Consider the following 17,547-nt stretch of genomic DNA (forward strand, 5'->3'; position numbering starts at 1 on the left):
TGAATGATAATCAGTGCTTTCAAAAGTTAAATGGTGGTAAGAAATAGGAAGACAAAGCTAAGAGGATGAGACTGCATTTAAAAGTGAAGTGAACACAAATACAACAATAAAAGTTCACTGAAAAGCAAAATGTGCAACATTGGTAGGGGCCAGCTTTGTAACTAGGATATTCATCTCAGTTATGAATACAGAAAGGTAATATGCAACAACACTCAAATGTTTCTGAACTACAAACTATGTTACTGAACACTCTCAATGAAAAAGTTCTGATATTAATTTAATTTAAAGGTTGACAAGAATATCTACATAATTGTCAAAAGGAAAAGTAGGGTATGATTTTGGTAGACACATCATTGTCTGAAAATGTATCTTTTGGAGAACAAATACTAAGTAACTATCTAAATGTGAACACAAGGAGAACGGTATCACTTTTTTTTCCTATATCCACATTAAAAAAACAGAAGGAAGAAGATGTAGAAAAACATACACAATTATAAATTGATTTTAAGCTGATGGAGGTTTGTTTCATAGTGTTCAGCTCCATGTATAGCGTATCTGACAGACAAAAACTTGTGAGAGCAGTAACTATTTCAACACATAGTTTTGCATAGGTTAGCTTTTGCAGCATCAGCTGCACATTACCACAGCAGTACAAGTTATATAGTACTACCTCTGCAGTCCAATTTGTACAGAAAATTATTTGACACTAAGGTATCAATCAATACACTCAGGTATCAATCAATTTTAAAAGGCAAAATAATAAAAAATGGTCTTCCTCCATTAGCACCTGAAATCTGCCACAAACTACTAAAACTGAACAAAAGTCTAAAACAAAGTGGGCACTTAGGACTGCCAGTAAAATTGTACAGTCCACATAGACCTTGATGTTTCTATGAGGTGGGAATTACAGGAAAGGTGAAACTTGCAGTTTTTCACTATTTATGGCATCATAAGATTGGAGTACGAGAAAGAGACATGATAAGCAAGAAATACCTTTAGTGGGATAAAAACAGCTTGAAGAGAAGGCAAAAGGGAAAGGATATGAAAAAGGGAAGGCATGGAGTAAAGAAGAGAATGCAAGGGAAGAATTTATTCCTTAAGGTGTCAGGTTCCCTCTTAGATCAGAAGAAGTAAGCAAACAAATTTTTTAAAAAGTAAACATTCTGGCTACATATGATTTTTCAGTGAGAAGATGAGAAAGTTGAATGGAAAGAGTTGCTTCTGCTCCAGATAAGAAATACGGCCGAATAGGGATCGAGAACTGACTTTAAATTAGCTCATTCTAAAGCTCCTAGCCAGGTTAGGTTTTCAGATGGATAAAGACTGCACAGCTGGATTTGCGTGGGAGGACAATACAAACAGAACTCAAACATGGCAGAGAAGGGGATAAAAGATAGCTAAGCACAGTTAATCAGGGAAACACAGAAAAATAAAGGTCAAGCTTAAGGTGGCTTTTAATTAATATATTTTAAAAGCATCTCAGGTTGATTAAAAGAACCCCAAACCTCAAACAAAAATCCCAATCAACTGCTACAGACAACCCGAAACAAGACAAATAGTATCCACTTACACCTAGAGGGGGAAGGCCTTCCACAATATTCTTCTTCCCAGACAAAAGATCGGACACAGGTCTCTTCTTTACTGAATCTTTCCTTACTCTGTATCTCCCTGATGTTGTAAGATCAGATTCTGACATAGATGGAGTAAGCAGTCCTTCCCCTCTTCTCTGTACCTGGTTTTCTACTAGTAAATGAACAGGGCTCATATCTTTCATTCTCTTTTCTGCCTCTGTAATATGTAATTTAGGCTCAAGAATATGCAAAGGGCCAGCAGATGAAGCAACAGAGCTATAAGGGTAGTTTAGTACTGAATCATGAGAATAACCTCCCATAACAGATGAAAGTTGGGTTTGATCTTCAGGAAGAGGAGAAAGACTTGTACTGGCCTTGTTCTCTTCTTCAAATTCTTCTTCTTCCTCACTACTGTGAATCAGCATAGTGGCATCTGAAAGGGTTTTCTTGTGATCACAGTTCACGCATTCTTCTTGCTCACCTTCTTTTTGCTTTGTTCTCTCCAACAGAATGTTGGGCTGTGACCCTTCTGAGATAACTCTTGGAAGAGCCACATCTGCTGCAGAAGCTGACATGGTCCTCTCTTTAATTCTTATTCCTTCAAAGCTGGGAGTCAAGCCTGCTATTTCAATACTGTTCCTTTTCTGCAGCTGAGCATGGCGTGCTGATGTTAGAGGTTCACTGACCTCCTGAAGAGAATGTGCCACAGGCAGGCTGTCTTCCTGAAATGTCTGGACAGAATGGTGCACTCTCCTTGTGATGAGATCTGGATTGCTGCTGCTGATGTAGATATGTCGTGAAAGGTCTGGAGTACTATTTGCAGGTCTTGGGTATGGGTATGGGGGAGGTGGTCGATAGACTTGAGTCTTCATTATATTTGGTGCTGGATAATCCTGAGCCTGGAGCTGCACATTTGTCAACTCAGGCACACTGACTGCCCCAACAACTGGGCGCTTTTCAGCGGGATAGGGATAGGGGGACTGGCTATGAAAGCTGTAGTTCAGGTTAAATGGATAATGGTTAGACTGTGGGGCAGCAAAGTGGGCATGTTCTCGAATCTCAGGCTGACTGTAAACTAAGGCATCAGGCCTGCTGTAAGCATATGAGTTGCTGATGTTAAGATTTCTCATTGAATGGCTCTGCCTATCTGTATGCACCATCCCCCTGTTGAGCTGTCTCATCACAGTCTCATAGTCTGGCGTGGGACGATAAGAAGGTGGTATTAGTGCACTGTGTCTGTGTGATGGGACATAATCAGTTCTGAGGACATCACTTCCAGTAATGCTTGGGTTAGAGGACATGGGGGACGGCTGCAAATAATGCTGTGGATTGTTCAAGGAGTTTGTGCTGTGTGCACTATAGACACTCCCATTGCGGATCCGACCACTGTAGTCATGAGGGGTTCTATCCAAGCTAGTCTGAGAGTGACAGTAGTATCCATTCTGATTGCTCACAAAGAGGTTATCTGAAAGTAAAGTTTAAGAACAATCTTTATGTCCAGGACATCAAACAAAGTTATCCTCTATTAAGATGTAGCTAAGGCAATGTTTGAGATTTTCAAAACCTCAATTATTCTAATCTATGTATTGAAATGGGAAGGGGAAAAATCCCAAACCAAAACCCCAGCTTTTCTGTTTTTGTTGATACCCAAGGTATATATACCAGAATAACCTATTATATTTATTTCAATGATGCAAATCCCCATGGGAAAACACTGTCTGTTTAAGAATTATTTTCTTCTGTTTAGGAATCTGTCCAAGATTCAAAAAGGACATATCAATCTTAAACCACACCACTGAAAAAAATCAATGTCTACACCAGGTTTTGCACTAATGTAAACAGTGTGAACAGCAAAGAAAGAAAAAAAAACTCAACAAAAAACAAAACAAAACAACCCCACAAAAACCATAAAAACAGTCCCATAATAACCAAACAGAAACCCTTGCTCTTCTCTCTTCTACTCCTTCAGGGCACATGTAGATCTAGTACCACAAGACCTCAAAAAAAAAAAAACCAAATTAACTTTTCTCCAGAAATTTTGGAGACAGTTTAAACTACCACCATATATTTTTCACACATTAACATATACCTACTCTGATGGGTAAGAAAATGATCTAACAGTTCATACATCCAAGACACATTTAATAATTTCATTACTACTTCATTGGATGTACAATTTGCCAGTCCCCAGAAGAGAACAATTCAGCCATTGCTGTAGATGCCTTCCATGATTTAACTTTTTGGGTTCACCAAAATAATTGCCACGCTTATGTTAGTGAATTTTCTGACAATCAAAAATCATTTTATGAAAAAGATGTTCAAAAAATTGCACTTGTGCTTGTAGTAGCAAGTACCCAACAATACTTCCAACACTAAACTGGAAAGAATTCAGCTACATTCTGAATGTAGCTGAATACCTGAATTTCATGAAGACATGTGGCTGAAATACCTGTATTTCATGAAGACCTGTGTAACTCTGCTTAGATAGAAAATGTGCTTATTCCCTTCCCAGTGAGCTGGCTTCTTAGAGTACTATTTATCCAGCAGATTTGTAGGTCTGGAAAGTTCCTATCAAACTTCAGGAGACTTTGCAAAAGATTAGATTCAGCCCTTCAGGGCAGCAACTTTGTTAATTAAAGACACAATGTGTAACAATCAAAATAATGAGGGAAAGCAGCCATGACTCAGCTGTAGACCACTAAGATAAGGAGTCTACATTGCTTGAGAATATTAGCTAGGGTTTGCTTGGGTTTTTTTCTTTCTTTGTTTCAATCTAATAGATACCAAGTCCATAACCTGCCTTAGCCTTTGAATTCCTCAACACCTTGCAGTCTAGCAAACTTAGACAAATGTCTCTCTTCCTGAATTCTGGATTTACTTTTTTAAAAAAAATTTTTAGCTGTGTGAATTGTCTGGAGGCAATCTCTTTGCAACTATTAAGACCAACATTGACAAGGATCTCACAATGCCATACCAGTTTGATACGTGAACCAAAAAAAAGCAATAGTCAGCTTAAACTCACAGAAGACACCTCAATCTACAGTTGCTGCATATGCTATCCTAACTGGCATTGCTCATCTCCCATAGGAGAGGATATGGAGGAGGAACAGCGGAAGAAACTGCAGTTGTTTAGCCCGGAGAAAAAGAGGCTCAGGGAGGACCTTATTGCTCTCTACAACTACCTGAAAGAAGGTTGTAGGGAGGTGTGTTTGTGTCCTCCTAGGTAACAAGCAGCAGGACAAGAGGGAATGGCCTCAAGTTGCAACAGGGGAGGTTTAGATAGGATATTAGGAATTTCATCTTGGAAAGGGTGGTCAAGCATTGGAACAGGCTTGTCCAGAGAAGTGGTGGAGTCACCATCCCTGGAGGTATTTAACAGACATGTAGATGTGGCACCTGGGGACGTGGTTTAGTGGTGGATTTGACAGTGCTGTGCTGATGCTTGGACTTGATGATCTTAAAGGTCTTTTCCAACCTAAACAATTCTGTGCTTCCATGACTGTATTTCACATTAGCCTATGTGTCTAGAGTAGCAGCAAGCACTTCAATGACTGTTCTAGTACAAACCTATCCCATGTTCACCTATTAATTTATTCAGCTCTAGCTGAAGTAGCTACAAATACAAATTATAGCTTTTACCTTCTAAAGCTGTGTAGTGTGGCCAGGGATTTAATGAACTTACCTTGGGAAGATGCATATGGTTCACTATAATGACCATTGTAATGCAGCTGAGGTGGTGGAGGCATCATATAAGGCTGAGGCTTAGGCTAAGAAAGCAAACATGTTACTGTTACTTAAAAACTGATTATTCTTTTTAAAAATAATTATTGAAGTTTTTTTTAATACATAACATATACCATTATATATACATGTAACAATGTATGTATTATATATAGCATTATACACATTATAGTAATATGCATTATGTATTATAATATATGTGTATAATATTACAAATAAACACAAACAAAGCCTTAGTCTTAAACTATGTCTCTAAATCTGCAATGTAAGTTTCTCCTTTGAGATCATACAAAAAATAATTAAAAAAACAGGAAGAAAACCTGGAAATCATACACCACTAACCCAAGACTGTATCTTGCCATCTGACATTTAGGAGAGTGTCCTAGAGACAGTATTCAAACTGAAAATGGAAGTGTTTAAAATATTTTTCACTGCAATTATTTTAATTCCACAATTTAGATATTACACAGCAGCTCTTCCTACAAGTCACAAACAGTTCCTCACATACTACATATCTTTTTCACTACTAATTTTATTTCACTGAAAGGGACCAATGTTTGTTTCAAAGTCAATTGGAATCCATAAAAATGCAAACATAAAGCTATTTGCTTTCCTTACCATGGACATCCTGGATGAAGATCGTCTCCTAACAGGATTCACTGTAACGGGCTGAGTTTGTCTATAGAAGAAATTTTATGGTAAAAAGTTATTCTTAACAATAGCAAGACCTATTTCAAACATTAGAAAACACTCCCAAGTTCAATTAAAAATTGAACATTTTGAACTCTACATTTCTTGGAGCCAGGCCCGTGTTAAGTCTTTACAGCAGTCTCTAAAGAGCTGTGTGCATTAGCCACCATCACAAAGCAAAAATCAAAAATCCAAGATCAAAATACCGTAGTTAGTTCTTTGAACCCCATAAAAAATCGCCTGTTCTACAAGTCAGACATAAAATTGTTTAGGGACTGTAACGTTACAGATGTTACAGGAACTGGAAAGCATGACTATACTGCATTAGCATTTGTATGATCTAACAGTCATGCTAGTGGTAATGAATTTTCATAATTTGCTGGGTTGGCTCCAGGACATAAGGTTCAGAAGTCTTAAGCTCCTTTTCCCCCCACCCTACACTGCACCTGTGCTCTGTATCTTGTAGCAAGACAGAGGTCAAAAACCAGCATGATACAAATGAACTGCTATTTTTCAGCGAGAAAGACGTTTTTAAGCTCACCCTTTGGGAAGTGAAGGACGAGAAAGGATTGGAAAGCGTGGAAGGGAAAGAATGAGGGAAGATTTCTGAGAGCCCTCCTCAGGTGGAGAGTCCAAGGAGTCTCTAAAGACAAGGTATGTAAAGATTTAGAAAAAAAAACCCTAAAGTTGATACAGGCATGCATAAGACAGTTTTCAGCTGCAAGACCAGACGACAGGAAATCTTAAAAGTAGAGATAATCAGATTTTTTTTTTTTGAGGACTTAACCTCATGTAAAACCATGTTGCAGTGAAACAATTACAATAAGTAATCCTAGAGACTGACATTCAATACAGGAACTACAGAACTACAAACTGACATTGTTCACAGAGAAATGCACAAGTGCCACAAATGCACTACTTCTACCAATGCTTCTTATCACTGTCAAAAGACAGATAGGTTTACAGGCTTTGAGGTATGAGGTTTACTCTATTTCAAATTAATCTTACTTCTGACATAAATTAGCATTAAACACACTAATGAGTCACCTGTGGCACAAAATACTTGATTATTTTTCTACTGTTCTCAGTAGATTTCAAACATTTATTTTCCTGTGTATGAAGAGGAATGAAACGTGGGAATCATGCTTTTTCAACAACAGACTAGTCATTGTGTCTAATTCTCTATTCTTTGACTGAAGAAATTTAACTGAAGGAAAGCTGTACCAAGAAAGCAGCTCAAATTCCAGCCATTGATTTACAAGTTGGAGACCAGCCCATTTAAATTTAATTTGATGAATTGTATTAAATTTACTTTGCACTGGTGCTACTTGAGCTATACAGATTCCATGGATATCTGAAGAACCACATACCTCTCAGCTGTCAATCCAGCACATTTCAGGAGTGCTTCACATACACTGCCCGCCCTTTTAAAGCCTCTAGTGTCCTTTCAGAGCAGTTCACCCAAACACAGGCCAAAACCCTGGTGGTTCCAGTTGCTCACAAGCACTAGCAATATTAGACCCCAAAGCAACTGAAGTATCTCACAGCACTGAGATCCAGAAGCAAAGGCCAAAAATTATTACTTATGGTAAGATTTCAGTATTTAATATTGTCCTCTGTTATAAAGCAGGATGTATTTCAAAAACTGGTGGTAATATTTTCTCAAAAAATATTAAGAAAAAGAACACAATTAATTAATTACTATAATCTAAAAAGGACAGTAAAGACTTTACAGAGGAAGTAGGAGATTTCACTTCCCAGTGGAAGCTGCAAGGGCACCAAGACTTCTGCTAATGTATACTACTTACAGGCTGCATTTATTTAGTCTGTAAAATTTGTGTCTAGCCACACACATCCTCCACACATATTTTGCTGTTTCCATATCTTCCTGCCAAAAAAAACAAAACCCAACATTTGCATTAAGTCAAATATTCATACCCTTCACTTTCTTTCAGACAAGCCACTGAATTTTTTAAGATTAAATTACCATTGACCAATTTCATTTTAATGCAACTTCATTAATGTCACCAGGTTTTCCCTAAAAGTCTACTTTGCAGGCCCAAACATGCACTCTAGCCTAACAATTTTTTTAGACTTATGAAATTTGAAAGTAGAAGCTGTTTGCTCAAGACACTCCTATCAGCTGTAATACTAACACAATTTATAGTTAAGATTGCCATAAGATTGTCAACAACTGCCATTTGACCAAAGCCACTGGTAGATGCTGCATAAAATTAATTCTGCAAGGAATGCCGTGGCCCATTCCAGCAAAGCTCTAAGGCTATATTTAACTTAATTGCCACTGATTTAAAAGTCAAAAAAAATCCCAGAAATTTTGCTGGAATGGATGAAAATTTTTATGACCTCATAACCAAATATTTCAATGCACTCAACATAAAAGATCCAATTCTTAATGCCTTCCCATAGAAAGCTGGCCAAAGGCAGTGTTATTACATTTGACTCATACAGTTCAAAGCTGCTAAATATATAGAAAGTAGGTTTTAACCTTTGAGTTAAATGATCAGTTTTGTGTTTTTATTTACTGATGACTCAATGAAAAAAAAAATGTACTCACAGTTTGGAACTGAATTGTCTCTTCTTTGTTTGCCAACTCTAATGCGAAAAAGGATTTATTGTGGGACATGTTGGCAATATCGTGCCACCTGCAGACAAAAGGGACAGGATATGACTGGACAAGCTCTGATTTCCACACCATTAAAAATGCGACTGAAGACCAGAACCACCACCAAGAATAAGGATAAAGAAATGAGGACATCCTCATGAGGGGGAGAGGCAGACATTGATCTCTTCCATCCTGTGACCAGTGACAGGACTCAAGGGAATTGCCTGAAGCTGAGTCAGGGGAGGTTTAGGCTGGATATCCTGAAAAAGCTTTTCACCCAGAGGGCAGCTGGGCACTCCAACAGCTCCCCAGGGAAGTGGTCACAGCCCCAAGCCTGAGAGAGTTCAAGAAGTGTTTGGACAATGCTCTCAGGGACATGGTGTGACTCTTGGGGTGTCCTGTGCAGAGCCAGGAGTTGGAGTGGATGGTCCTGATGGGTCCCTCTCAAGACAGTATATGCTGTAAATCTATGATTCTGTAAAAAATCATTTTATGATTCTGTGAAAAAGTTCATTAATCTATCTGAACAAGTTGCAGACCATCACTTCCTTACCATTAATGGCTGCTGAAAGGAAAACATGTATGTGAGTAACTCTTGGGAAGATGTACAACGTGTACAGTAGTTACAATTATTACTTGTCTTTCATTTGAAATTCTGTCAAGTGCGCTTTAAAAAAAAAATCAAATTTAGACAAATTTAATTATCAGCAAATTATAATGTCCCAACTGTTTGAAAGCAAACCATATAAAAAATTTAAATCTACACTAAACAAAAGCCTTTAAGGCATTATTATGCATATTTACTAGAACTCTTGCACATTGACAGATGAAAAAAATTTAGATTGCATAAAATAAAATATATTTTATTCATCTTCTTTTTAAATGCAAATTCAGCTTGAACCATTAGTATTATGTCAGTGTAAATAAAGCCCATATCATAGCTTTATTGAAAGAATATTCTGCAGTGCACAAATACATGGAAAAAGCATGACCTGCATATAGGGCTCTCTCTAAAGGTATTTATATGACTCCCATTTTCATTACATAGAGGTGATTTTTAGCATTTTTCCACAGCAATTCCCTCATGTATATGAGATAGAGAAACATTAATGTCTCCATTCTGATGTAGAACAAAAATCCTTCAAATTTAAGGCCTTGGTTCATAATCCTTTCTGGAGACAACTATGAAATTACCTGAACCAATCTCAAGCATAACCTGGTCTTTGTTAACTATACTAATAGGCCATTTGCCTATGCTTTTTCGCCACCCAAATACCATGATATTGCTACCCATGATGGAATTGCCCATAGTCATACAACAAACAAGCAAAAGAGCAGAAAACTGAATCCTGAAACTGGAATATGAATACTTTCTGATGCTTCCCAATGTGCAACTTTTCTCCTATGTTTACAGACACTGCATCTGCAATTCTTTGAGAATTAATGTGAAATGCATGGACAAATCTTTATTCCTCTCTGTGTGTGTTTGATAAGTACAGCTGTTGTTTAATGCTGTAGGAAAGCAGAGCAGGGCACTTTGATGACTCCAGACAATTAAAAAGATCTCAGCATCAGCTCTCCTATCACAGCAGAGACAGAAATTTCTGTGAAGGACATTTAACAGTAGGGAATTTATAAATTCTGTCAAACAAAACTACTAACCAGAAAGAAGCACAGTTGCTACTTTCTCTAATCCCAGAAATGCACCAGAGGTGATGTTCCAGTAACTGTTGGACCATAGGATTTCAAGCTTTCTGTTCATATTCAGTCAAAAATTCAATTCTAGAAGATTAAAGTTCATAAGAATAAACCCTTTCTTGCTTTAGCAATAACTATAAATTTCTGAGACTCATTTTATAAAAAAATCTCAAAATGTCTTCTAAAAATTTATTCCAAATTCTGCCCAAAGATGCCCAAGCAACCTCCCTTAAAGTCAGTGGGAAGCCATTTCACATGAAGACTGAATTTTAAGTGTTCGGTAAGTCAGAGCTCTGTCTACAATTTATCAGAACATTCAATAATAAACTAAAATAATGTATGAATCCAAAATAATAAAACAAATTTTATCATGTAACTCTCCACATATATTTATAATATATGAAAGGAACTCCTAGAAAATTTCACAGGTGAGTATTTCTCTATGAATTGATGTGACAGTCTCAGGATTTAAGATGCTCTGTGGGCAGAGAATTGCTCCTTTTTGATTCAATAAATGTTTTGCAATGCAACAGTATATTCTTAGAATTAATCTGTCTGAAAGAGATTAATTCTGCAGTTAATACATTGAAAAATTCCCTCTGGAATTCACTGTATTCACTATAACCTGATGACTAGAAGACTGTGTTCAGGTTAATCAAATGCATAAACACAAGTCATATCTAAGAATCATCGATGCTTGTGAGGAACACACATAAAATGTGAAGTTCACAAAGATATTTTATGAAAGAACAATACTAACCTAAATACAACAGGAGGACGACCATTTTTGTGTTTCACAAAGATACCATCAAGACATGCTCCAATGAATATGTCACTTCCTTGGCTGTCCTGTAAGAAGTTGCAAAAAATTATGCAAGTACAGAAAAAGGTCTTTGAACACAAAGTTACATAAGAAACAACTGCTTTCATAATTCAGGAGGAGAAAATTCTGCATGGTGTGGGTTTTGGGTTTTATTTATTCTTGGCAGGAAGTAACCACTCTAAACAGAGAGAAAAGGGCAATTGAACCCAAGATCAAAACCCCATTTACCTTTGCAGGATAGGTCTCTTCACCATAGCCCTCCATTCTTTCTACTTCTTGCATATATAACATTTCTGCATCAGGAGGAGTAAGGCCTCTATAAATGAAACAACAATCAGCCAGTACTGCCAATAAGAAAAAATTATCCTTGTTTTACTCTGAACAACACTGTCAAAGCTTGAAAAGCATCCCCAAGACATCCAGGCAACCATCAAATCGTGCTTATTCTATCTGTACCAATGGCTGATATATTTGGCTCAGCCTTTACACCTTGATTCTAGTAATTTCTTTCTCTCTGGCATCTTTAGGGGTAAATGGCAACAAAAACCAGTTAAAATTACCATCTCTGCTAATGGCAGACAATTATGACATTCTCGCTCAAATCCAGCAGTCTCTCCACATTTCCTCACTTTATCAGAGGCACACATGTTCAAGACATTCATTTCCCCTATACTGCTGTAGGGGAAATATGAAGTCTGGTATTTTACATTTCAGAAAAGACGGTTTCATCTTCTAAATGCTGACAGTTTTAACTGTAATACTTTGAAAACATGAGGACAAGATCTGTAGGTAAAGCTAGAATTCTTTATAAATAGACCAACTGACAAAGACAGCTTTCTCACAGATTTGCAGTAGTATCACACAGCTTCAAAGCTTCTGTTTACCTACCCACCAGCGTACCTCAGTTACCTCATAAAAGACATTATTTCTACGTGAAAAATCCTATCATGCTCATTGTTATGTCTCTCAATACTTTTTCAACCATAAATCTCTCAATTTCTTCACTTTTTCCTAATGTCATGAACATTAAGTTTACTTTGCTGAACCTTAACCATGCAATCTTGTAACAAGTGCATTTCAAAGATAAGTGAAACTGCAATTTTCAAACTGTTGTTTTAAAACAATACAGGGGAAATTATTCAGTATTACTCACATAGTCACAAACATTTTTCTCTGATGAACTGATAAAGAGAACTTAACTTTCCTTTGTCCTGGACTACTGCACCCTAGCTCCCTTCTACCTAAGTTCAGAGGCATTCTGGCACAGTTACTGTCTCCACATTTCTCCTGTCCTCAATAACTCCCAATGCTGTTTATCAAGAAACATCCTTACTCGGGTTAGAACTTCACAAGAACAAGAGTCAGAAGCATTATACAGGTGAAGTGGCACTATTTAACTGTGTCCTGTATTCTTTTCAAGCAGAATCCTCTCATTTATTTTACTAAATATTCTGTTCTCTTTTCATTTTCATTCAGCAGAAACTCTGGTGACTTTAACACAGATGTACTAGAGAAAAAACTCATTTAAATGGGAAGTGAAATTAGTCCAACTGTATTTCAAGATTCACAACTTTCTGGGCTACAGAAGCTACTGAAGACCGAAATTAAGCATTGAAGAGTTTTAGATGTGTTACCTGTACTTTTGATGTAGCAAGGCAACCTTCTGTGTTGCTTCTTCCAGTATTTTTTCTTCTTGTAGCCAACCCTTAAGGTAAAATAGCATTTGTGGAATGAAATACAAAAAAATTCTACAAAATCAAATGGTTATAGTTTCTTTACACTTATGAATCCACACTTCACTCTAGTCTTGGAGCTAAGATGCTATAATATACACAAATAAACCCAAAAAGCACAAACACTGTTTTGAAGTGGTTTTACTCACCTTCCCATCTGTACCTCAACCTTCTTTTCAGTATAATATACAACAAAATTGAAAAGATCTTACTACATCTTTGTTTCTGTGTAATATAAGGTGTCATATCTCACTCCAATCTCAAAGAAAACCTTTAATAAATTTGACAATCTATGGAGCAGTAAGATAGATGATCCTGGAATCTTCCTAAAAATTACTTGCATTTACCAATTTCAAGAAGGATTTAAATTTGTCAATTTAATAATTTAAATGCACCAATTTAAAGAAAGTACTTACAACTGGAAACAAAGCAAATCTTTGTAGAAACTCCTGAGATTCATACTGATCATAGTCTCCAAAATCCGCTAAAAAATAAAAAAAAACTTGGATTCAAACACTTTTAACAAAATGATTCGAAACCCAATTAATTGCAGCAGGATCTCCAAGTAGCAAACCTTCATCCTATTGAACTACAATCTGAAAGCAAAACAACAGAACAAACTAATCAATAATGTTTATAAAGAGAAAAGGTAAAAAAAATCCCATCTTTTCTTCAGAAAAGTTGGTAACACTCCTTGTAGATAAAGAAGAAGAAGAAAGGATAAAACAATCAGAATTCAAGTTCCTTAGTTCTTTAGTGTTTTAGTAGTTTGATTTTTTTAATCACAGAACAGCTGAGGCTGAAAGAGGCCTCCAGAGATCTAACTCTAAGCAGGATCAGCTACAGCAGATTGTCTCAGAGCTTTCTCCGGGCAAATTTTGAATATTCTGGCTCTATCTTCTTTACTCCCTCCTATCAGATACTTCAATATGGGTCCAACAGACTACTCGAACTTGGAGCTTTACTCAAACACTGCACAGAGCAGCTGGAGCATCCTTTGGCTAACAAGACTTCTACAGCTCCCTGCACACAGACATGCAGAAATTGGGAGCTAGAAGCCTTTCCAGACTCAGGGGCATGCTCAGAAGGGATGTAACAGTTTTGATTTTACATCATGCCAAAGAGCATCTCAAGCAATCTCACTCTTTCTCTGTTTCCAGGAAAGGACGAGCCTACATTTCAAAGAGAAAACAGTCTACACTGGAAAAGTTATGTATCAGCCTTGGGAGAGAAACAGTGGAACAGCAGTCTGCATGGAACAGCTGCTCCCAAAAATTTACATTACCACAGACTCTCATATGTATCAGTATCATTTTAGGGACAGTCAGGAACCAATTTTGTATTAAGCATTAACAATTAACATGGAAGTTATGCATATGAAAGGGCAGCATCTCTGACACACTACACCAAGACAGCTCTTGAGATAAAGCAGTGTTTAGAATTAACCTATTGTATTTATTTTAAATACAGATCATTCTTGAAACCAGTTGACTTGAAACAGCAAATACTGCTTCTGTTCATTCACTAGCTAAAATTGCTAACCTACCTGGTATAAGCTACTTCAGTCATTGGAGTGCATTAACTTAGAACCTGCGCTTTTTTTTGAGTTGTTTTTTTCACTGCTATCAAGACGTACAGTTCATCTCTTATACAGGAATAAAAAAAGGAAGGTGAAAGCTAAAATGATGAATATTTTCCATCTGGAAAGTGGGTTATATTGAAAGATTTCTATAAACAACTCATCGAGCAGAGAGACATTTACACTGTCCAAAGACATGAAAATAACAGAGCAAGAATTTTTCAGCTGAAGACCATTAAAACCTGGCTTGGATTAAACTGATTCACTGTTATATAAACAAGGCATTAATACACTTTATCCTACTCCACTGGTAACCACATTTAAAAAAAAACCAAAAGCATCATCTTTATTGTAATACAACCAATGTATATAACTAAATAAATACAAAAAAAATCTTTGGTTGTACATGCTGCTAATGACTTTAAGTCCTGTTCAGTTTTGGCAGGTTTACAATTGCTGCTAGATATACTGAAGTGGCATTCACTCTGAATATACAAATAACAGTACACAAACACATTAAACACAGCTGCTGCCATTACAAACTTTTGAGAGATTTAATATCAGACAAGCACATTGCAAGGAACACCAGACATGATCAGTGCAGACAGACTCAGGACTGGTATATACTCTATCCCATCTGACCCTAGCTAGGAAAAATAAAGTTGCCTTTTTCATATGTATCACAGAAATGTGTTTTCAGGAGTGATTTGAACACAAGAACTGTTAACAGTCTCGCACACTAACTTGAAATAATCTTATGTGATAGGAAATTTGGGATAAAAAATGGAAATACAAGTACAGCTGTACATTCAAAGTTGCTTATTTATGAAGATGTGTCAGAATAAACAGTCTCCATTAACAGAAACAAAGGAAGGGTCTGTTGATGTAGGCAGACAACCGAAGCCTTTGCCCCTAAAGGAACTCCAATGTCTATTTCAAATCCAGCTCCTGAAAGTACATGTTAGATACCCAGGTATCTGAGGACTGCACAGAAGCAAGTTCGGGGCCACTGATCCAACTGCTCCTCTCCTCAGTCCGTATGACAAAGTCCTGAGGAGCAAGCTCCTTTCATAACTTACTAAATTGGGTCTTTTGAGTGACAAATAGAAAACCAACAATAGAAAATATATCATCAAAGTTTCTAATTCAACATTAGCTAGTTGGCATAATTTCTTACTTACCCTGAACTGCCAAACCAGCCAGATGTATTGCTTGTTCCAGTGTGCAAGGAATGTTGCCCTCCAATATATCTTTCTTCAATTGCAAATAATACTGATACCTACATGGGGAAAAAAAAAAAAAGGAAGAAAAAGCTAGCATGGGCTTCTTAATTTTTAAGAGACAGCAGAAAAATGTGCCTGCACTTCCTATTCCTCTCTGCATTCCCCAGTTTGAGTAGAGGGTAGTCTTCCTCATCATTTGGACCCACTACTTCAAGACCTCTTAAAACTCCTGCCTCCCTTAACTTTCACATATCATTCTAGAATCAGTGATCTTAAAGAATCTCCACAATTTCTATCTACTACCAATCCCTCTTCTTTTTTTTACTTTTACCTCCTCCTTCCTTAAAATTGTTGCTATAGTCTCTTTACAATGTTCAGTAAACTGCTTCTGTATTGCTGCATTCTCTTCCAATAGATCTAACAATGTACTTTCCCTCAATCCCAGTAGTGACTTTCATTTCTGCATTACAACTTCTCAGTACATTTTGTTCTCACTTTCAAGGCACCATTTCTTTTACTTTTAATCTAAGCTTTTCCTGCATAATCTCTTGTACATGCAACCACTACTAGCTGTACTGTTTGTTCACAGACTGAGCCACTATTTGCCTGAACTTTTCTACCCCTTTCAGTCACCCATGGAACTTCCTATCTGGAGCCCAAAACACCTCAAAATTGCCATTACAGCTAGACAGACTTAGCCAAGGAGGACATTTGTCTTCCGTAAGCCAAGTTTTAAAAAGTTCTTGACTTCCTCATATTGCGTGTTAACTCTTGTGAAGTAAGGCTTTAATACCGAGAACATTAAAGTATGTGCTGTAATTCATTCAGTGATTAGAAAGGTCACGTAAACTCCACACAAATTTTATTCATGTTAATGGACAGCACTCTTCCATTACTGTTTGCTGTCCTGTTAAATACAGTGATAATTTATAAATATTGTTTAGATTCTTGAGGATCCTACTACAAAAACCCAGTATATCATATGACCCTATGTAACATCCCTATACAACACACAAAAGAACAGCTGGGGCTAAACCCAGGCCTTAAAAAAAGGGGAAAGGAAAAGCCCAAGCCATTTGGGGAAACAAGTCTTCCCAGTCAAGAAGCAGAAGGTAAGCTCTTTCCACAGAACTTCTATTAAAAGTAAACATTTAGATAAAGAATCTTAACACTACCTCTGGAGAGCACATCTCTTTTTATCTATAACATTTCCATTTCCTGGTGTACATTAAACATATAATTTGCTTAAACATGTTCAATCTCATTTGTATCGAAAAGGCATGAAAAAATCCACAGATTTCTGAAACTAACCCAGACTCTTACTACCATGTATCAAAGTAAGTACCATCCTCTAGGACACAAGCATAAGGCTGGCACATAAACTCCTGCTTTCTACCTGGCAGCACATTGCCAAATTTTTGTTAAAGCTCCAGCATAAACACCGTATTCTTTAAATAAATGCCAGAGAAGACTATTCAAGGTTCTGCAGGCATTTTAGCTATTCAATGCAACACCATGATACTTATCTTACTCTAATGTATCCTAGTACACCAACACAGAATCTGAACCAGAGATTTTTAAGCCACTAAAATTGCTGAGAAATAGTACAAAACTTTGGAGTTTTCAGAAAAAAAAATTTCAAAAATTACACATAAAACCAAAAACTAAAGCTGCCAAGCATTGAGCAGTACATAACAGCACCAGTGTCTGCACCACGAGGTCTGCACCTGGTGACCCTGAAAAGCTTTCACATAATTAGCAGGAAAGGTGTCTGGCAGGGTATTTTAGGAACAGAGTATGTAAGACAGTTTCATGTAACCACAGAATAAATTAAGCTGAAAAGGACCTCTGAGTGATCATCTCCTT

At 37.0% G+C, this 17,547-nt stretch overlaps 1 protein-coding gene across 4 annotated transcripts in view; it reads right to left on the bottom strand.

The window, feature by feature from the left end:
• PTPN21 (protein tyrosine phosphatase non-receptor type 21) overlaps positions 1 to 17,547 on the bottom strand; it is a 48,850-nt gene that overhangs the window by 13,546 nt on the left and 17,757 nt on the right. For 3 of the 4 annotated variants that reach the window (XM_069018041.1, XM_069018039.1, XM_069018038.1), the window contains 11 exons: positions 15,640 to 15,737; positions 13,296 to 13,363; positions 12,781 to 12,851; positions 11,375 to 11,462; positions 11,084 to 11,172; positions 8,578 to 8,665; positions 7,811 to 7,890; positions 6,544 to 6,645; positions 5,931 to 5,991; positions 5,254 to 5,338; positions 1,571 to 3,036 (listed from right to left, as the gene is read on the bottom strand). In XM_069018041.1, coding sequence (XP_068874142.1) covers positions 1,571 to 3,036; positions 5,254 to 5,338; positions 5,931 to 5,991; positions 6,544 to 6,645; positions 7,811 to 7,890; positions 8,578 to 8,665; positions 11,084 to 11,172; positions 11,375 to 11,462; positions 12,781 to 12,851; positions 13,296 to 13,363; positions 15,640 to 15,737 — 2,296 coding nt within the window. The remainder of the gene's footprint in view (positions 1 to 1,570; positions 3,037 to 5,253; positions 5,339 to 5,930; positions 5,992 to 6,543; positions 6,646 to 7,810; positions 7,891 to 8,577; positions 8,666 to 11,083; positions 11,173 to 11,374; positions 11,463 to 12,780; positions 12,852 to 13,295; positions 13,364 to 15,639; positions 15,738 to 17,547) is intronic. The other variant, XM_069018040.1, reaches the window with a different exon arrangement.

Source organism: Aphelocoma coerulescens, chromosome 5, assembly GCF_041296385.1.
Source record: "Aphelocoma coerulescens isolate FSJ_1873_10779 chromosome 5, UR_Acoe_1.0, whole genome shotgun sequence".
NCBI classification, from domain to species: Eukaryota; Metazoa; Chordata; class Aves; order Passeriformes; family Corvidae; genus Aphelocoma; species Aphelocoma coerulescens.